This window comes from Heliangelus exortis, chromosome 15, assembly GCF_036169615.1.
Source record: "Heliangelus exortis chromosome 15, bHelExo1.hap1, whole genome shotgun sequence".
NCBI lineage: Eukaryota > Metazoa > Chordata > Aves > Apodiformes > Trochilidae > Heliangelus > Heliangelus exortis.
This window is the reverse complement of record NC_092436.1, coordinates 7,913,958-7,935,486: the sequence shown is the minus strand read 5'-3', so window position 1 is coordinate 7,935,486 and position 21,529 is coordinate 7,913,958. Positions and strand designations below refer to the sequence as shown.

The 21,529-nt window shown below is 45.3% G+C and overlaps 1 protein-coding gene and 2 long non-coding RNA genes across 3 annotated transcripts in view; all 3 read left to right on the top strand.

The window, feature by feature from the left end:
* Nucleotides 1-7,918, top strand: part of LOC139802846 (uncharacterized) — a 60,152-nt gene extending 52,234 nt beyond the window's left edge. Inside the window, exons 2-3 of the long non-coding RNA XR_011728802.1 lie at nt 4,543-5,976; nt 7,141-7,918. This is a non-coding gene — a long non-coding RNA (uncharacterized lncRNA). The remainder of the gene's footprint in view (nt 1-4,542; nt 5,977-7,140) is intronic.
* A 132-nt stretch (nt 7,919-8,050) lies between these two features.
* LOC139803233 (serine protease inhibitor Kazal-type 5-like) lies at nt 8,051-21,278 on the top strand. The gene is made up of 13 exons (XM_071759178.1): nt 8,051-8,060; nt 8,177-8,363; nt 8,864-8,930; nt 10,659-10,786; nt 10,964-11,015; nt 13,259-13,389; nt 13,973-14,054; nt 14,418-14,485; nt 15,316-15,406; nt 17,507-17,634; nt 18,001-18,064; nt 20,610-20,662; nt 21,041-21,278. The coding sequence occupies exons 1-12, from the start codon at nt 8,051-8,053 to the stop codon at nt 20,613-20,615; spliced, it is 1,014 nt and encodes a 337-aa protein (XP_071615279.1). The 3' UTR covers nt 20,616-20,662; nt 21,041-21,278.
* LOC139802847 (uncharacterized) lies at nt 13,396-13,804 on the top strand. The gene is made up of 2 exons (XR_011728803.1): nt 13,396-13,591; nt 13,712-13,804. It is a non-coding gene; the product is annotated as an uncharacterized lncRNA (long non-coding RNA).
* Nucleotides 21,279-21,529: the final 251 nt, after the last annotated feature.

Here is a 21,529-nt window from a genome sequence, read left to right as displayed (position 1 = left end):
ATGCTGGATCTCCCTCTGACTGCAGAGACCAATTCCAGCAACCCCAGCTCCACATGGCATTGGTTATAGCATGGGGAGTAACTTTGTTCTTCCAGCAAGCACAGTTTCCAAGGGCAGCTTCATTATTCTGTGAACAAAAGTTACTGAGCTGTGGGGAGGCTCCTGACCGGAAGGTGGGACTTTTCCACAAGCCAAACTGAGACCTCAGCATGGAAAGAGGTTGGATGGTGTAAAGCACTTGGATACACCTCTCCCCTGGATTACTCTGTCTTGGATTTCACAAGCAGAAAGAGAGAAATAGTTTTTTTTTAAAAAATCTAATCCATCATTAATCCAGAGCTTCTTATACCCTTCAACCTATTGGATAGGAAGAACCGATAAGTTACTGATAAACTTTTAGGGCCAGGAGAGATCAATAGGACCTGTTGGTCTGGTGTGCCATGCAAACCAGACCACAGATGATCCTAGTGATTCCTGTACCAGGCCTGCTTGAGAGTGGGCATTGTTGTTTTGACTTGTGGGAGGATCTCTCCCACTACAGGGGTGAGTTCCAATATAAGACCAGGGATGAATAGACTGAAGTAGGTGTGACCCAGAGGATAATGCAGCCTTCTGCATCTTAGTGTACCTATCTGTGAAATGCAAATAATAACAGGGGAACCTTGTAGGGATTCATTAGTCCTTTGAAGATGGCATGTGTTACATGCTATTATTGTGATCCGCCAAAGTTGGCCTCATCCCTGCCTGTTGGACATATACCTCTCACTGTTGCTCACTTCCTGATTCATTTCCCCCTCCTCCCCAGCACTGCCAAGCTAAGTCAGCAGTGGCAAAGGCCTGGCCAGGACAGTCAGACACATGTCATGGTGGCTCATGGCCTGGGAAGGGTTGCAAAGATGAGTCCCAAGCTCTGGTTCAAGCACACGGTGCTGGAAATTGCTGCCATTGCATTGCAGATGTGACAAGTAGATCTGGGACATTTCTGTGCTGGAGGGTGTACAAATGGCATTGAAGACAGTTTATGACCCGGGATGCTTTTTGCTCTTTATACCAGAGCTAAAAGGTGGATTTGGGCAGGAAAGGAAACTCAATGACAGGGAAATGTATGACCCATGAGACACTGGGAACAGAGGAGGATACAGTAGATGCTGGATAGAAGTTGTTAGATCTCTTGGTGCAGAGATTTGTGAAGTAACTGATCTGAATTAAATTTATCCACATTCCTTACTTTTGAAGCAGTGAGTCCACTTAACACAGATATTTTTGGGGCGTGTTTTATTTTTCAGTTAGGCTTGTTGCTATGCCCTGGATATGTTTCTGAAAAGCTTTTTGATTCTTCATCTGGTCTGCAGTGCACAGGACTTGTTGTGTCCCTGATGCTCAGAGGTGGATGGAATCAGGAAATTGCCATCATTCTTCTCCTGACCTCTAGAAGCTCACCCTCCTTAGTAATGGGACAGAGAGGGTTCTCCACGATGGGACAGAGTAATGGTTCTCCACGATGCTGAGGTGACACTCTCTGGCTGGAGACTGGGCTGCTGAGCTGGCTTGGAGGCTCAACATGATGGTGGAAAATGAGGAGCTACTTCAGAAACGACTTTTCACTGTGTCAGACTGATGGTGCTCTGCTTTAGGCTTGAGAACCTCATCCTGGCTGAAGAAGAACTATGGGGTAGACCGTGAGTTCCTAGAGTGATGATGGGATTTAAGGATGTCCAGGACCTGTTTCCCTGGAAATCTGGGCAGCACTCATCTGAGAGATGAAGCAGCAGCAGGCATGAACAAGGGAGCTCTGAGACATGTGGCTGTTACAGTCCAGAATCTCACACTCATTTCCATTAGCTTGGAGCTGACTGGCTTGTTGGCTGGTCAGCAACCATTTTGTTGTCACAGAAGTGCATGCAAACAGAAGAGTTTTGTCCAAACCTTGTTTTTGCATAGGGTGTGTGTGAATGAGGTGCTTGTCAAGCTGGACTGAGGATGTGGGTGACTTGTAGCTATTCTTGCAGCAGAGCCTGGCCTAGGGTGGTACCATAACTCTGTGTCTTGGGGGTAGAAAGCCATCTTGGTGTGGTGGGTGCCAGCAGATGTGAGTCCTTTTTCAAGGCATTGGGCAAGATGTGCAGAACAGACCCTCTCTGGGGGCAGCATTGCACAGATGTGGCCTCAAGGGGCTTGCAGTGTAAGTGTGACAGCACAATGATCTTATATTTACTTAATGCATGCAAGTGAGCCCAAAGTTAGCTGCAAGGGGCTGCTTGCTATGAATCTCCAGTGTTAATAGTGCTCAGAGACTGATTAAAGTTGGGTGTTTGAAGTCCCTGCATTTGAAATATCCCACTTTGGAGGTGTGAATTGTGAAAGACAAGTTGAGAGCTCTGGACTCTGCTTTGGCTGTGATTCAAAATACCATCAACTCTAGGTTTCCTTTGTTAAATGTGCTAAACAACTATGCCTCTTTTATCCCTGAGAAAAACTCCTACTCGTGATACTTTCCACTATGTATGAATGAGTCCAGTGCCTTGTTCTGGCATAAGAATGGCCTGCACAGCTCTCTTGAGCATTGAGGGCATCCTTGGAGCTGCTTGTGCTAGAGATATGCATTCAAACAATGAAGAGCTACCAAAGCAGAGATATTTGTGTATTAATAAAAACAAACAAACAAACCCTCATTCCCCTGCAAATATAAGCACCAAGCAGTTATACTACCAAGAATCTTTTCCTTGACAAAAACATCCCTAGGTGTTTTTAAACCTATTAGAGAGGAAATGATCCCACTTGCAAAACAGTGTTATGCCACTAAAGGGAAGAAAAGCAATATTCTTAGTTGTAAGGCCACTTCAGTTATTTTTCTATAACTACAGATACATTCGAGTGCAGTCATGGTCTGTGAATGAGTGAAATGTGGGAACATCAGAAAATGGGAAAATTATTAGAGGAATGGGTTTGCAAGAATGTTCATTACTAACTGGGCTGTGTGTCACTTGGCTGCTTATTAGACTCCTTTTCCCATTCTCCTCAGGCCTCTGAAAAGGGAACAGATAAATATCCCCTGTGACTGTCTTACCCAACATGGTGCTGGCCCAGCTTGGTGGCTGTAAGACTTGGTCCCTAGGACTCCTCACAACTTCTTGGGTTTCCACCTGACAAGAGTTTGCCTAAACTTCATGTTTCCCCAGCATTTTTGTATTTTCTCCTCTGTGATTATTATTATCCTATTTCCTGTTTTTCTACCAGAACACGGTGGAAAATTGAGGGTGAGAGCAGTGAGAGCTGTCCTACCAGGCATAACGTCATTATATGCAGTTTACTTTTTCAAAAATTTTAACTGAGGCCTGAACAAAAGGATCTTTGTTAAATCTTTCCTTGTCCTTGGCTGCTTTTCTCAGTGACATGTTGCTCTTCAGCTGTTTGGCATAATTTTAAAATAAAGATTAGCAAGGCGCTGTACTAAACCCATTGCTAAAGCATCAGGATCATCTCTGATCTGATCCTGCAATACAAACTCCTATGGAAATTAATGGGCTGTCTGGATTTCAGTGTAGGATTGAGACTTTATTGTGTAAATCCATCAATAAAGGCAATCAAGTGAGTCAGGCAAGGTTTATCCCTAATACAGTCTTGCTGTCATCCCTTATTATTTTGCTCAGGTTTCCTTTTGTAATTCAAACACACAGGAGCAAATCCTTAAGACCATATTGCTTTGCAGGGTTCTCCCATCCCCTGACATTCTATTTCATATCCTGGTGGGTTTTTAGGAGGTTGTAGTTATGCAGTAGTAATTGGGAGGGAAATATTTTTGTTTGGTTGTTTGGGGTTTTTTTGGTTGAGATTTGGTACTGAATGTGGTTCTGGTTTTGGTATCAAGGTGTGTTTGGGCCATTCTGGCTTTCTCCCACATACTGGTGTGAGTGTAGCTGGTGAAAAGGGTGCTGCAGTGGTGGAATGGGAGATGTGGTGACCACAGGGTTCAGCTGGGGTCAGGACCTGGATCTCTCTCCTCTTCCTTGGCTGTCTCCACTGCCAGGCTGGGAACTGCTCTCATTTGGTCAGTCTGACAAGGTCTTGTACCTACTCTATTTTTTTCAGGAACAAAGTGGTCAGCTATCTGTCTTAAATCCAGTAATTGTTTCACTTCTCTATAGAAATAGAACTTTTGGAGGAAAATAAAATGTAAAAAAACCAAACCCCGTTTACAAATGCACCTCCCCTCCCCAAGCCCTACCACCTCATGGCTGACTCATGGGAAGACACCTCAGTAACAAAGAACAGCTTTTGTTTTTGTCCTTCAAATAGATTTCCTGCTTTATTTACTTTTAAACTATCATACATATTTTTCCTTTTTCTGGGCTGGATTTTTTATAATCTCTCCCAGGGATTTACCAAGATATACCATATTAACTTAGTTCTCTTTCCTGTTGGGCTCTCCCCTAATTCCATGCTCAAAAATGGATACAGAAATTCTCATGGTTCAGGGCAACACACTTCAGATGTGCCATGAACCATCTGTATGACCTCAGGCAGTTTGCTTTTCTTTTCCAGACTCTCCACTGTGAACCTGCAGATGATTTTGCTTTGAGTTGAAAAGTCAGAGGTGGCCACACACCAAATTAGGGCTACTTGCTTGGCTTTGGCTCCCACTGTACACACCAACAACTGCTCTGATCTGAGAAGCATGTGTCAGCAATTTATTTAAAGGTTTTTTTTACCAGGATTGAGCTGTGTTGTCCTGTCTGGCCAAGCACATCATGCAGAAGTGTTTGCATTCTTCCTCAGATGGTGCAGACCTGCATCTCTGCACAGCTGAGATTACTTGCTCAGCTACTACTACTACTTGCTTACTTACTGCTCACACTCCTCATTGCCCTGATCTGCTTGGCTCCCATTTACCTACCTGTTTCAAACCTTGCAAATTACTTTTCTCTCCAAATTCCCCCTCTTTTTCACCAGAGAACAAGGCACACCACTTCTTCCCATGTAAATTGCATTCCAAAACTTTGATGTCATCTTTGTTTTCATCTCTTGAATCTCCTGAGAAACTCGCACAGGGTAACAACCTTGAGTTTTCTCTCTCTGGGAGGGACTTTAGCAGGGTTACTTTTACTTTGCTGGCCCCTTTAGCATCAAAAACACATCTGTGAACATTCATCTGCTTGAAGAGCAATATCTGTATGGTAGGCTGGGTCCCATGTGGGCTAAGGAAAGGTTTTCACTAATAACATGATAATATCTTCTCAAGACAACAGGGATGGACAGGGAAGGAATGAGGATTCAGAGACTGGTTTTCTCATTGAGACAGCTGCTATGTGAGCTCCAACAACAAGCTTGAAAAAATTTCAACAAGGCCTCAAACTTGATGTTTTTCAACCTTATCAAAATGCTTGCTATTTAGGTTCATACTGGGGTGCTTTAATAAAAGCAAACTGACTTCCAGATATCTTGAGTGACCTGGCCCCTCTTTTGTCTCTGCTGAAGCCAAGTTATTAAACTAAAACTCTCTTCAGCTACTTTGTTGAGATATGAAGGGTATGAGTGATGTGTTGACTGGGGTACCTCTGTCCTATGGACTACCCTGAAGATGAAAAGTATTTTGAAGGACAAAAAAAATTTCTCTTGCTGTGTGGGGAAACTGAAATGATCCATTTATAATTTTCTTACCTTAACAAAATACAGGGAGTGACTCAGATATGTCCCATCCTTATGGAAATTAATTGTGTTAATGGGACCATTAGAATTTAGAGCTACTGTCATCAAACTGGTTTTGGCAGCTAATGATGGCTCTTGGGAAGGTTATGTCATAACGAAGGCGGAGAATCTGTTCATCTATATATATGTGATCTGACCTGAGCCCTTTCTTTGTGTCTCGTTGAGCAATGCACTAGTAGAGTCAACATAGGCAAACAGCTCCCACCCTCACCATGAAAATAGAAGGTGCCTCGGTGGTCCTTGCTCTGGCATTTTTCTGCTTCTTCACAGGTTAGTAACTTCTGATGTTCTCTGTGCTGAAATCTGGGACTGGCAGAAGACACAGCCTGGGAACTCCTGTAAAAACAGCTAGAGAGAAGATTAGAGAGCCCTTGTTCTTTAAAAATCATAGTGGCATAACCAGAAGACTGTAATTTTTTTATTGTACTACTTGTGCTTATTTGATATAACACATTCTTGATAATGGCTTTTTCTCTTGAATGTGAAAATGGTGAAATTCCACTCATAAATTAAAGTGTCTGCTTTTAGTAGAGTTAACACTTTAAGAACAACAACAACAACAAAAAAATCCCTGTTGTCTAAGTGGAGGAATACGAATTTCCAACCAGACTTAATTTTTGTGTAAAAAGTTTGAACAAAAGCATAATACAAATTTTGGTAAATTCAGAAAAAAAAAAAAAAAAAAGGAAATTGTTGTCAAAACTCTTACTACAGAGTGCATTTTCACATAGCTGCCATATAGAGAGTTTGTCAAGAGTCTAGGCTTAATGCAGTGGTCATTCACTTTGCTGCCTGTTTCTGCTGAAAAAGAGCAAATGGAAGATTTGATGATGCTTCCCTGTGATGCCACAACTGGTGTAAGGGACAAGCATGAAATGTATTAGACCAGTTCTAAGGGGCTCAGTACAAAGAATGTATACCAGGTACCTACCTGGTGACTCGTTAATTTTGGTAATAGGTATGAAGTACTGCAAATGGAGTGGGCTTTGAAAAGTAATTTGAAGGTTAAAATGAACAACTGTATTTTGGGCTACCTCTGGTACTCCAGTTCTAATTGAACATGAAGAAAGACAAAAAACTTTGGGTAAGGCTGATACCACTATCAAGGCAGTGGAGTAGAATAATAAAGGAACAGTTAGAGAATTATCCTTGGAACTCGGATAAGGGCAAAAGTAGCACAGTAAAGGAGGTCACAAAGATACAAAAAATGTCTGTGCTTTTGCATTTGAATAGCAAAGTCCAATGCCCCAGAAAATATCTAGTGCTCTGTCCTTTCAATTCAAGGTACAATAATGCATTGGATTAGCTTTTATCTAGAAGTATTTGGGTGGATTAGGCAACTGCATTGAGTATTTTAATGAAATGCTTTTCATTAACAATGCTCTTTCAAAGATTTTATGATTGTATTGTTGTGTTTGCATTTTTTTGTTGCAGATGTGGCCAGCCAAGCTTCGATTAAGGCAAGTCCGACCTTTTCTGTTCTGAAACTCCTTTTGTTTTGCCAACTATACTGCTTTATGCATGCTCTGAGCAAAATAATTTAGAAGATACTTAGATATTATAAAGCTTTTTCAGTTATGGAAAAAGTAGTGAAGAACTCTGTGCTTAGAGACAATTTTGTAATACAGCAGTGGCTCAAGCTGACAATTTATGTTTGGTGCACTATACTGAGCACATATCCTAACAGCTCTGGGCTGGAAATCTCATGAGATGAAATTAGAGATGGCATGAATTATATTTCGAATGCTATTTCAGAATTTTGCTTCTGATCCAGCAGAAACCCCTGCTTCTGATAATTCCTGAATCTGATAATTAAAATAATTAAGGCATGTCCTTTGAGTCTCAGAAAATTATTTGATTCAATGACTGTGAGAAGTCAGCTCTGTTCACATTTTAATGAAGCAAGCTTGTATTTCCTTAGTAAAGACCCTTTTGGAAAACAGTAGTAAAAAATAACTATATGGTTCATTGATTCTCCCTAGTCTGCATTTCAGTTACCCAGCAGAAGAAGCAAGTGGTTGCTGCAGCATTTCACAATCCTACTGCTCTGCTTCTTAAGAGGGCTGTGCTTTTCTGTGCTTCTGCCTTGCACCTGAGTCACTCTTCAGTTACTCTGGTTGATTCATTGCTTTTGCATCCCACTGGCCCTTCTAGGGCTATATTGTCTACTCTTGACTAACTTTGTAACAATAGGGTCCTCTTCTGCAGTGGGTAGAGATTTGCAAATTAAATGCATATTCATTTTCCCATTAATAGTGGCCCTTGCAACGGGTTTGAAACTTTCTAGTTGTCTTATCTGCCTCAGGAGTCATGAGTAGGGCTCTGGGTATAGCCTGTTCCATGCATGGTGTGTGGTGAGGAATGGGGATGAGGAGTGTGGTAGCTTCAGCCCTCGTGTGAACAGTCTATTACTGTCGAGAGCATGTCACACACCTAAAAAGGTTTAAAGGGGAACAAACCTGTTCTTGAGATCTCAATGTCCTCTTAGGGGAGCCTCCACTGACTGTCCTCCTCCTCTCTACTTTTCAGAGCGAGTGCAGGAAAATTTGGTCCCTTCTGCGCAGCGGGAAGTTTTCCTGTCCAACAAACAAGGAACCTGTCAACAGCCCAGATGGCAAACCGGACCTCAACAAGTGCATGATGTGCCAGAGACTGCTGTGAGTATCAGCCACCAGCTCACATGCCTGTCCTGCCCATCTGCAGCATGCCCTCCCCTCCTTCAGTGATGAGCCCACACTCATGAGGCTTCGTGGTGTAAAGTTGTCCTGGGCCAGACAGACTGGTTTGTAGCTCTTCAGCAAACCTTGTGAACACAATAGTTGTTTCCAGCTCATCATGGGGACACACACCACAGGGTGTGAAGAGCAAATCCAGGGTGAAAACACGTGGATTTGGCTTTTTGTTTCCAGAGGTGGTGTTTAATAGGATGGAAACACCTGGGTTTTAGGCAGAGGGGAGGGATGGCCAAATGCCCCCAGTGCTGAGATCTGAACACCCTGGGCATGTCTCACAGTGTGAGCCCTGGTGCTGGTCCATCCCACTGACTTGCGCAATGGGGAGGTGGGGTTGGCAGGACTGGCCTTTAGTCACTACCTATTTTGGCTTCGCATCCAAGGACTGCGCGCTGCTTTGTCACTCCCACCTCCTTTTCTTGCAGGGAAAGAGGCTCAAAAAACAAAGGGAGTGGTGGAGAGACGAACAGGATTGTGAACTCCTTGGGAGAGGTGAGGCAAAACATTGCTACCAAAGCCAGTTTTATCAGTGCACTGGGAACAGGATAATTCTGTGTTGTCCATCTCTGACCTGTTCCTGGAGTATGTTTCCTTGTCTGTGGCATGGGAAATGTTGGCCTGGCTGGTGGGGAAGGGCTCAGTGATGTGTCTGGAATGGGAGCAGGGCAAACGTGCTCTGCCTCAGCAAGAGGGTCCAAAGGAACCAGGAGGCTTTGTGCCATCCAAGAGCATAAAAGAAAGAAAAACTCCTTGTGGCTTCTCCCAGGCAATCTATTCCATGTCAGGCAATTACCAACATGGCAGGTATGGTCTGGGTCTGGCCCCGACCCAGAGGATAAAGAGGCTAAGGAGGATACCTGCCTGTTTATAAGGCACACCATTGGCATCTGAAAAGTAATTATAGCAATGATGGTACATGTGAGCTGTGACTAGGGCAGGGTGTGGGAGCAGGCTGGCTCTAATTGTCCCTTATTTATCTTGTTGATGCACCTGGTTGGTTTCTCTTACCCACAGCTGTTTTTCTAGATAGCAGCTCTTTATGTGGAGGAAGTTGTCCTTTTGAGCCTTGGGTTTTTATTCTAGATAGGAGTGAATTAGTTTTCATCAGATAGTGTTGGTTGCAGTGATTTTTATTTTATTTATTTATTTTTCAAACTGGTTAAATAGGGTAGGTGTCTAGCTCTTGGATGTCTGAGGGGCAATTTGAAGGTTTTTTTAAGTATATATCTTTTTTAAAACACTTGAGCAAACAAAAGCATGGTCCTGAAGGCAGGAATACGGTTTCAGTGTCAGAAAAATACCTACACTGAATTTCTTTGTTGAGCCATAGATTTTCCATCTGATTTTGCCAAGTAATTTTCTAGACTTGACTTTCCCATATGCAAAGCTGGGATAAGTTATCAAACCATCTCTTCTACCCAGCTGGACGGGGGTGTTTGTGGAATGTATTATAGATCACATGGCAGATAACCTTAAACATGCTGCATACAAGAACATAAAACCTTCACAATCAGTGTGCATTTCGTCTGTGACAAATCTGCTTGTATGCCCTGAAAGTTGTACAAAAGGTCTTCAAAGGGAAGCAAAGACCAGGCTGAAATGCTTAAGCAGGTTTTGCTACAAAAGGCTTTTGTGAAATGGGTTGCTTTGATTCCATTAACACATAATATGTGAAGTGAAAGGTAAAGATGCCCATCTCTTACTCTAGCATGTCTGGGAATGTGAGGTGTGCAAGGAATATTTTTTTTATATTTGCAGCTTCATCTCTTTAAAATTCTTGTTATTGTGCTCTCTCATGAGAAACTGTCATTGTTTAATTGCTTGCACAGTGTTAAACTGTATCAGAAAACTGACTTCCCTGTTCAAAAATCACAGAGAAATTGGAGCTTTTATACCTAGAACAGAGCCTAGGTCCTTTCATTAGGCTCTTTCACATCTTATCTATTAGAAATAGAAATCAGAAATAGAAATTAGAAATAAGGCTACCCTGGATGTAAAAGACAAATCTGCTCATCTAAACATATGGATTTGTTTTATGTTTCATTCTATAGTTTAAGAGAACACATCAAGCAGAATATGGTTTTTCACAGAGTATCACCTCAAGGAAACAAAAAAGCATTTGAAATGTAATTCATTGGGTGGATAATCCTTTGGATTTCTGGAAGACTTGTGTCTCTGTCAGTGTATCTGTGTCAGCCCATGCACTTGGCATTTCCTCAGGATGAATGCCGAGAGTTCCGGGACCTCTTCAGGAGAGGAAAACTTTCCTGCACCAGAGAAAATGACCCCGTCCGAGATTCCTCTGGGAAGCAACACAGCAATAAGTGCATCATGTGTGCAGAGAAGTTGTGAGTAGAGAAAAAAACACACCTGCCTTTTCTGTTGAGGAAGCAGCTGCTGGAGCAACCAGGGTGCCCAAACCAGTGGATGTGATCACTCCCCCTTGGGCTCGGGGTGGCAGGGAAACCTCTCTCTCTCTCTGGAGCACCATGGTATTCACTTTATCATCTTTGCTTCTCTTCCAGCAAAAGGGAGAATGAGCGGAAGTTGGCTAAAAACAGACAAGGAAAAAATAAGGTGAGATTCAAGTATTAGGCAGGTCAATATAAAACTTTCTTGGATATTCACCCAAGATAGACAAAAGGCCATGTTATTCTACTCAGATTCTCTGTCTCCATCGATTTAATTTTAAGATCCACTTTCCTTTCCATCTTTATTTCTTGTTCGTCTTCTTGAATCCCCCAACAACTTGTGCCAGAACATTATAATCTATTCCACGAGGGACAGGCAAATATCACCAGAATAAGAGACCAGATGTGCTGCACTGTTCTGAAAGGGTGGAGAAGCCAGTGTTGGTGAGGGTGCTAATTAGGTTAACAAAAAAATTGGGTGAGAAGCATTAAGTCTGAGCTCTGGTAAACTCAATAGATCATTGTGTTCTAGGAGGAGAGCTCAGCCCTGTGCAATCTCCATGGACCTGTTGCTCAGTTTTAGTTTTCCTCATTGGAGGCATTGCTATTGTAGTGCTGCCATTCACCATGCTCACCCCACAGCCTCCTTTCCTCTCTGCCATGATGCTTTCCTGGTGAAAGCAGCTCTGTAAGGGAGGGGAGAGAAGTCCCTTTCCAATACTTACCTTTTGATTTCTCCTGTGGCAAGGACCTATGTGTTCCTCTGAAGCCTCAGCCTTGAGGATAATCCTGTTCCAGTGCCATTCCAAAACACTTTGACAAAAAAAAATATTTGAAGCATAAGTGAAATTTGCTGATGGCAAAACTGGGTGGCAGAATCACCAGAGGAGGATGAGCAGATCACTCGGGACTAATTGGATAGTGCTGAGGCCTGGAGTAATAGAAACAAGATAAAATACAATAACAGTAGAAGATCACACAGTCAGTGATTAACAAGAATTCCTGTTTGTCAGTTAGAAGTGACAAAGGATAAGATAGCCCTGCATTTATTAGTGGGTCAGGGATGTGGCAGGCCATAGAAAAGGCAAATGCATGTCTTGGATGTACTCAGTGAGGCTTTTGCAGTGCAGGTTGGGAGGAGCTCCAGAAACGATAGTTCAAAGAGAGACAGTTTGAGAGAGACTACGAGGGAAAGACAGTGAATCAGAATATTGAGCTGGCTGGTCCCAGGAAACAAGGCACAGAGAGGCTAAATAGCTTTGCTGGGCATGGAAGTGCATTGTCTGAGCTGCCCAGGGAGGTGAGCAGTCAATGGTTATGGAGAGAAAGCAGTGGGGTTCTCCAGGAGCCCCTCTGAAGGGTGAGACATTTAATTTTGATTGCATTGTGTCTGCTTGCTGCAGTAGGTCCAGGCTCATCCTGTGCTGGTCGTATCTTTCCTATCCATGATTAGTTTGGCTCTAGGAAAACACATGGCCTTGTATTCCAAGCGTTTCGCTAGCATTAGTCAGTAGCAAAGCTGGAGATCCAGAAGCTGAGGTGTCCTGTGTGGGATGCAGGACACATTGCTGGGGGAATCCTCCCTTGGCAGAGAGGATGATGTGCTGGAAACTTCTGAGTGAAGCAGAAGATGAGGCCAGCGACCTGCTAAGGATTTTAATGCAAGGAAGCCAAAATGAGCAGAAAATTGAAAGTGTTAAAACCTATTTGTAAAAAAATAAATGGTAGCTGCGCTCCAGTTACTCTGTACCTGCTATTTGGAATTGGCAGTGTCTGAAGTAGTTGAAATTAGGGGAACTGAAAGTTTACATGCATGCTATACAACAGGGGCAAATTAGTGTGGTTTCTCTACAGTGATTTTGAACAGGGAGCAAATAGGTCACCCATTCTCCAAACAACCTTCCACTACTCATGGACTATTAAGTATGTTTGTATTGTGTTCTTGTGTTTTAACTGCTGCTTCTTGATGGACACATCCCAAACTGTGGTTGGTTTCAGGGATGCTACTTGCTTTGTAAAAGAAATTATCTGAGCTATAATCTGGCAAAAGGCTATAGCTGTGTATTAAGGATGCCTGAAGAAGTAGGAGGGACCTCATTACTGTACTGGTCATGTCACTGGCATGTTTTGGATAGCCCAGCAAGGAGAATAATCATTGGTTGGACCATACTAGAAAACTCCCAACATGTGCTGTGCAGGCAGAGGGACCGATAATTTTTGACTCACTTCTCTGTTTATATATTAAGTGGCTGGTACTGCACACCCTCTTCTCTTGCCCACAGCCAGGCTCTCCCATGATGCATTTGTAAATGTTCAGTGCTCTCCTGGCAGGAAACCCCAAGCTTCTAAAAATCACATCAACGAAGCAAGGAGGACAGGGTTCCGTAACCACTTGCCTTCTTTCTGCAGGATGACTGCAGTGAGTATCGCTCCGAGTTTGAAGCTGGTGGAAGATTGTCCTGCACAAGGGAAAATGACCCTGTTCGGGACTCCTCTGGCAAGCAGCACACCAACAAATGTCTCATGTGCGCTGAGAAGTTGTGAGTACAGTTTCCTCAGAGCAACAACAGCAAAGAGAGAAAGCTCCTGCTGCAAAACTGCAGCTCCTGCCTGTGGAGCTGCATCTGGGAGATGCCTGGGAGGGAGTCTTGAGTCCCAGTGGCCCTCCAAGAGATGCTCCAGCTGTAGGGCTCCATTGCTCCTCTTCCCACTTCCCTTTCAGCATGAAGGGCCCAGGGGCAGGTGAGAAGCAGCGTGGAGTAGAGGAAAAGTGTGGCTGATAGAGAGCAACTCCTTCCCCAGGGGACTGTGGGGTGTGGGCAGCTCCTGAGGAGTTTCCCATGCGTGTACTTTGCCTTCCAGATGCTCTCTCTCTACTCCCATAGAGCATATGCAGAAGCAGTCCTGATATGAAAGCAGCCACCTGGATCCAGGATGTAGCATACAGTGGGAATGGTGAGGAGAAGGGAGAAGGCTTAGGGGTGGGAATTAGGAACAGGACCACCAGGAGCAGGGACTGCGGATGGGGAGGTGGTGTCTAATGGCATGATGCTGGCTTACAGGGCAGCCCTGGGTGCTGGTGGCACTTGCACTGCCATAGCACTCCTTCTTCTCCTCTTCTAGCAAAAAAGAAGCGCAAAGGGGAGGCCAGTCTGGTGGAACTGCCCAGCGCAACCAGCAATCTGCTTCAGATCGTACAAAACAGGTGAGATAGAGCTCAGAGCCTACCCTGAGCTCAGAGATAGGGGCCAGGGTGACTGTGGTGCTTGGGATGATGGAGCTAGCTAATAATGGGGGGAGAAAGAGGTTGTATTGTAAAGCCTCACTCATTTGTGAGATGGTCCTGGGTGTGAGCATACAAAATATGCAGGTTGGAATTTGGCAGAACAGACCCTCTTGCTGCATTGGTGGTGTGCTCTGCTATATATGACATAAAGGGCAAGTTCAGACTCCCCACACTCCTGTCAGCCCTTGGTTGGTATTTGGTGGATTGGCTTTACATCTTCTCTGGCTGGACCAAAGTGTTTTCTGGGCTTGGTTGTTGAATGTGATCCTGCCCCTTTTGCAGAAGATCTGTGGTGGTTCAGGGTCACAGCAGGGTGTGAACGAGAGACGTCCCTTCTCATCAAGCAGAGGGTGAGTTCAGCAGCACTTGGCAGGGGCAGCCTCTCCCCCTGGCTACCCCATAAATCCTGGCACCAGTTTCTGGCCCCTTCCATATAGGTGTTTTTTCTTGGGGGTAGTAAGGAGGTTAGTGGGAGCAGGATTTGTTCAGTAGCACACAGGGGGCACTGTCTGGGATGAATAATTGAATGTTGGTGTCTGGTGCTCAGAACAGCATTTCTCCCTGCTGGCTGAGCTGGTTATGGGGAGGAGACACATACAGCAGGGCATGTTTGGCATGCAACCCTTGCTTCTTTTTGTCTTTAACTTCCCTGTGTGCATGAAGTGATTGCTGTGCTTAGAAAGGTCTCCTTTCAGGGACCCCTTTTTCCAGCAAACCCTGCCTCCTGGCAGGGCACCTGTGTCTGCTTGGCCCTGGCTTGTCGTCACCTGCTGGCTTGGAGACAGCACCTGGTGCACCTGGCTCTTGTTTGTTTCAGAGCTGCTGGACCTGGGCAGGACACAACTGCTGCTTTTTTCAGAGCCTTTGCTGGGGAGCTCTGATATTTCTTGCTTTTGGCTGGTGCCATCCCTTCATGTCCCAGTTTGTCAGCAGACATGGGTGCAGAGCCCTGGGGTGGTGATGTGCTTGGGCTGAGCACAGGGCAAGCTTTGTCCTGCTGTCAGCTGCCCCCCATCAGCAGTTGGCTGGAGGGGTTCTTACCTTCTCCTGTCCCGTTGGGTGGGAGCCATAGCGTGAGCAGCTCCCTGAGAGCTGGGGAGGAGGGTGGGTTTGCACACCACTACCCCTGTTCCAGAGGGATGATGTGATGAGCTGCCTCTCCACTCTCTCTCCCTGCCAGCCCACAAGGAAATTCAGCTCAGAGTGGTAGTAACTGCAACCCGGCACCTGGCCGTGAGGCGCAGAGCAGAGACACTGATGCCTACAGGATGGTAAACCCCCCTCTTGTGTCTCATAAATGGGGACCTCTCCCATAGGGTGCTCCTTTGCTGCTGCTCAGCCCCTGCTGGCTCCTTTCCCTCTTTCCTGCTGCTCCTGTTTCCACTGTGACCCTAAACTTTCTCTCTTGGCCCCATGAGCTTGGAAGGGTTTGAAAAAGTGAAAACGTCTGTACCCCAGAGTGAGCCCCTGCATTGCCTGGCCACTGACTGGGGCTGGATGTGCCCATACAGGATCCTCCTAAGCCAGCCTTGCTTCTAGTCTTGGCTGCTTATGGAAGTTACTCAGCTACAGGGGTGCTGACTTGAACAAAACTGAAGGGGGAAAATATGAAACTAATAAGAGAAAATAAGCTACAATAAAAAGAGTGACTAAACTGTGGATCTCGCTGTCACAGGGTGTTGTCAAGAGCTAGGGTAATTTAAACAATGACCTGATATTTTAGTCCCTCCAGCACTTGCATACAGTGCCTGAAATAACAGTTTGGAAGGGACAGAAAATGTGTTTCTAAGGGGCTGGACAGAACTTACTATGAGCTGCCTTAACTCTCTGTGAATCCTCTGTCACTGACTTCTTTTAGAAGAGAGAAATTTAAGTTAAAAATCCCAGTAGGTGGTTCAGGTACAGCAATTTGCATTCCAGAGGCAGCATTAGGCATAATAACACCAGTCTGCTTCAGGGCTTAGTGGTATTTCCTGGTAGCACTGGAGGAGGAGTAGATGCTGATGAGCCTGACTGACAAGAAGTGATTCAGAGAGCAAATCTGCTCCTCTTCTCTTTCAAGGGCCACCTGTAGGTTTTGTCACAAGCAGCTCCAGTGCCCCAGAGTCAAAGGGAGTGGTAGCAGTGGCTGCTGGGACCTGTGATGTGTGGGGCTGCTGGTGGGGTGGCTGACACAGGGGTCATAGTGCAGGCAGAAACGTCTGGTGCAGAGGAAGGCATCTTCCAGTGGACTGCAAAGGTCAGTGTTGTCTGCCTTCACATCATCAGTAATTAGATGAGAGAGGAAGCAGCACATTAATTAAATTAGCAAGTGACGTTTAACCAGCTCGTGCTATCACAGCACCACAATGTCACTGAACCCCCTGTGCTGCCTGGCATCAAAACTTCCTTCCCTTTGGTGCTTCCTGCCCTGTGGAGCTGCTGCTGAACCATCAGTTTGTGATAAGTGGTTCATCTCTAGGTAAGACAGGAGGTCAAATGTCCTTTCCCTCCCCGTTGCAGCTTCTCTGATTACACCATTTGCATTTGTTGCAACATGTCTTATAGCACATAGAGAAGGGCATTAGAACCTATTTGTCATTCCTTCACCTCTGTGTTTTCTCAACACCTGGAACGGAGGTGGGTGGCCAGGCTGAGGAAAGGGCTGTGTGTATGCTAGGGCTATGGTATCTCTGGGCTTTGCTGTTTGAAATTTGTTGTGACTCTGCAAACACTTGCTCTGGTGTGCTTGTTAGGTGGAGACCTAACTGTGAGAGGCTTTTTGGGGTCCCCAAAGGCCGGTCCTGATGCTCTGAGTCTTTCCTGGATGTGCCATGTGTGGTTTATAAAAAAAGCAATGTCTAAGTGTTCCTGTTGTCATGCTCGAGGAAATGAGAGGGCACCCTCGTTAGTCATTACTGCTCAGATATTCTTGTGTCTCTTAACTCAGTGGGTGTTGAAATGATGCTGCATGTCACACCATCCTCAGGCAGTGGGGCTCTGCTGTAGAAGTTTTTCTTAATTTTGGCCAATGTGTTCGTCTTAATTCTTGGAGATGAAACTGCATCAAAGCCCTGAACAGGAGGACTAGGGACAGGTAGCAGGTTGTTTTGTTGTCTTGTATCCTCCCCAGTGAGGGAAAAGAAAACCTGCTCTGGACCAAGGTGCTGATGTGGATCAGAGGAGCTGGTCTGTGTCTGGCAGTGGGGCCAGGAAGGGCTCTGCACCAAAAAGCTTATCTGACCAGCCCAAGAAGAGATGCTGTAACTTTACAAGCCTGGCCTTCCTGGTGGATGTGCTGCAGGGCAAAGCTTGGTTTGGGAGCACTCTGAAGTCTCCCAAAGGGTCTTGCAAGTGAACCAGCATCAAATGTGATTTCTTTCTCTCTTCAGCTGGACTGTGATCGAATTCTGCACGGGGTAAAGGGTGGAAGGATTTTCTGCAGCAAATCCTCACAACCAGTCTGTGGCACTGATGGGAAAACATACAAAAATGAATGTGACTTGTGTTCAGCTGCCATGTGAGTAGGAGGAGAGATTTCAGTAATACAGGGCCATCCACCATTCCCGAGAGTCTTTTGCAGCACAGTGTTTGTTTTGATGTACCATGACTCACTATCAAGTGTGTCTTTGGTGCCTTGCTGTTAAGCAAACATAGATCAAAATGCCCGAGATTAATCGGATGACAGCTAATTAAGATACACAAGTTTCCAGAGTCCCCTATTCCCTTTCTGCCTGATCACAAGATTGTTTGGGGAGTAATAAAAGCCATCGTATTGGAAGTAGCATCAAAGCACTAAGGAGTCCACAGAGGATTGTCATGCTGATGGCAGAGCGCTGTGGCATTGCACGCGAATAACAAGCAATGTCTTGTCCTCCCTTTGCAGGAAAGCTTCAAACTACATCACGATAAACTATCGAGGTGAATGCCGAAAGCCTGCCCCTGAAGTGGTAAGCGGCATTGCCACGGCTGGGCTGGGAAAACCTCAGTCTCTTCCTTTCCCCTTGTGAAAGTCCCCACGTGGCACCATCTCAGCCTGGGGGTGCTGATCCAGGCAGCCACAAGGGAGAGTGAAAAATGAGCAGGAGTTGCCAGTCAGGTGCCAGCTGCCCTGCGGGACTGTTCAGCAATAGCTGGGGGGTCAGCACCTCAACCCCACAGGCAGGTTGACTAACAGGTTAATTAAACAAACAAGTTAACTAAACCAATGGGTTAATTAAAGCCATACTCTGTGGCTGCTCTTCAGCTACATGGCATGCTCCAGTACTGTTAGGGTCATCTCAGGGAGTCCTGTGGGTTGGGAGGACTCAGTTATTCTGCAGACTGGGAAGGCAGAGGGGAACTGGAACCCTCCAGCTCCTTTTTAAAATTTTATTTATTTTCTTCTGGTGTGGCCTGTGCTGAGAGCATGTGTTGAGATGTCATAGTCTCTGTGTTTTACCTAGACTGCTTGTGTGATAATGTCCTGGGAAAGCAACTGGCTTTCCTCTTGTGATTTCAGTGAGGCCAGAAAGACAAAAGCTGCTTAAACCATAAAGGGCTCATTTATCAAATAGTATCTGGGGAGATGGCTGGGAAATGAAAATTATTCAGTAAGTTGCATACTTCTGGGAAAGGTCTTGAGGCCTGACATCTTCTGTGATCCCATATAGCAGATGAGTTAAGCATTTCTCAGCCATGCTTTGTTTTGCCACCAGTGGAACCTCTGCAGTCTCCAGCTCTTTGATTTTTATCTGGGGTCTTCTAGTTTGTGTCTTGAGTGTGTGGTGTGTCCTGCAGCAGAGTGCTCTCAGCTTTGTTTAAAGTTGAAGAAATTGTTGTGCAGAGGGAAGGAATTTTGCCTGTGATCATACTGGAGTCCTTCAGGTCTCAGCCTTTGGTGTGAAGGAGCCACTGTTGACTTGTGTATTCTTGGAGCACAGGGGGACCAGTCCAGGCACTAAACAAACCCCCTGATGCCTGTGCTTATGCTGCCCAAGGGAGATGAGACTGGGTATAGCACAGCAACTGAAACTCTGCCTCGTCTGGACCCCCTTACTCTTTTATGTTTTACTAAGCTGTTACAGTTCTCAGGCCTTTGCAATTAGAGGAATGTGCCATTTACTGAAAGTCGGACAGCTTGTAGCTATGTTAAGTATTCCAAGGAGAGGTGGGTGCAATTAGAAGGGAAAGTGATAAGCTTTTTCTCTAAAAGCAAAAAAGCCAAACATACCCCATGCATAATGATTTATTCTTTATTTATGCTATTGTGTCATCTGAAGAATCAGACTGAAAATTTATGAAAGCCTGTTTCCTTGGGAAACCTTTTGAGCCCATAATAACTTTCCCCATTTCTCATTTGGAGCTTATGAACAATAACAATGTACAGAGCAATGTTATTTTAAACACTGAAAGTCATGATCACTTACAGTATGAGCTCTTTCTACTGAAAATGTAGGCACTCAATATATGCTACTAAAATCTGAGGAAACCATCTCCAGCACTGCTTTTGGCATCAAATAGTTCTAGATAGTTGCAATGTGCAGAGAAAAATTGCAAAGGCCTCTCTTTAAGCTTTAGAGGAAGATAAGAATTTTTTACCCAAAAATGTAATGTCTCCTTGAATTCTATTTTGAAATTATCCATGGAGACTACTGGGTTGCCTGAAAAAACTTGTGTTCAAGCTGTCTAATCTCTTTGCCCCTCAGTGTCTGCATTGACTCCTGGATTTTCTGGTGTTGGTCAACTCTCCCTGCCAGGTGGCCAGATTGCCATCTGGAGGGATGCTTGTAGGAAGGGGTGGGCTCAGTGTGGTTTGAGATCTGACACCAAAGGGTGTATCTGTGCACTGCTGTTGTGGAAAACCTTCCTGCAGAGCCTATCCCCAGAGCCCTGAGCTGGCAGGTGTCTGGGCTCACCACCTTCCCTAGGAGGTCTGTGCCATAACCAAATTCCTTTGTTCCCATAGCACTTTACTGTGGATGATTGTAGGTCTGAGTCCTGGGTTTAGAAGCTTTCTTGATGAAGTAGCTGACCACTGGGTCCTGCAGTGCTGTGTCATAAGTGAACTCTATGTAGGTCTTTCCAGTAGATTTCACTTTTAATGCTGCGTAAAATTCCTTTATTTGTTCAAAGGTTTTTCCACAAAACAACCACGTGATAATCATCAGTCTGCCCATGTTAGTCCACAGTTCAGGAAAAAAAGGGGATATCCAGCTTCCTTTTTTTTTTTTTTTTTTTTTGAATGCGCAAGTCCTGGTCTTACAATGCTTTTTATTGTGTTTTTATTGTGAAGTTAGGTTATAGGTGTGGAAAACACCTAGATTCAGGTTGAAATTGGTCTTGTTTTCCCAGGCTGGCAGCAACCCAACCTGCTAGCCAGGCTCTGCTGCAGTGGTTTTGTGTGGCTGCTGAGCTGGCTGAAGGGGCTGTGACACCATTGTTAATGGTCTGCAAGCGTCACACAGCAGTGGCCAGGCTTGGGGATGGACTTAATTTTTTGCTCTTTCTTTCCAGAAGTAATGGAGTTCAGACTGCCAGCAAACACCAGGGATCAGCCGTGACCGAAGGTACAGAGAGAGGGGTGGTGGTTTTACCCCTGTCCTCTGCGGGCTGCATAAGTGTCCAACCTTGTGTGGGTGGGACAAAGGGCTTGTCTTGGGGGATGCTGAGCCCGTGGGAATGTGCAGACTGTCTCGTGCCTGCAGTGGTGGGCTCTGCCCATTCCTTTTCTGCTAGCCCTGCTTCTTCAGCCAAGCTCTCCCTGTGGAGTGGGGAGGATGCTGGCAGAGTAGCATGCTCCTGTCCCCCATCACGAGGAGTCAGGTGTGGCCCAGAGCCCTACAGAACATAGGAGCATTATAACTTTGAGGTTTCCCTGTAGTCCTTTCATGTCCCTTTGTCTTCTGGGACTATACTAATAAACTGTCTTCTCCCTATATCCCTAGGGCAAGTAAAGGAAGAGTTGATGTCAAGCATCATGGGAGTTGCCGAGTCCCCAGGACTGCCAGAGCTGCTTCATCCCTTTCTGCAGTGAACAGGGCCCCTCCTTGCTCAGGTGGAGGGCAAAGGGCTGTGGGGACCCAGCGGTGTCTTTCCAGGTCTGCCCTGTACGTGCCATTGCGGTCTCTGCCGCCTCGCTGTGTCTTAATGTGCTTCTACAATAAAGATAACTCAGCAGCTTCATGTCACTTTTCTTCACTAAGCCTCGCGGGGGGGACACAAGTCCCCACTCTGGCTTTACACCACGTGCCCCTTAGGCAATAAACAAGTACGGAGGCCCCTGGGGTGCATCAGCTGCTGTAAATACCCAGCGAAGATGTTGGACCCAAGGAGGAAGAGCTTGGTCAAGGGTTTTGTGTGGAGGGGTCAGGTTGTCTTTGACTCACGGTGGAGTCTTGGGTCAATTCCTTCACTGCCTTTTCAGCCCTTTTCTC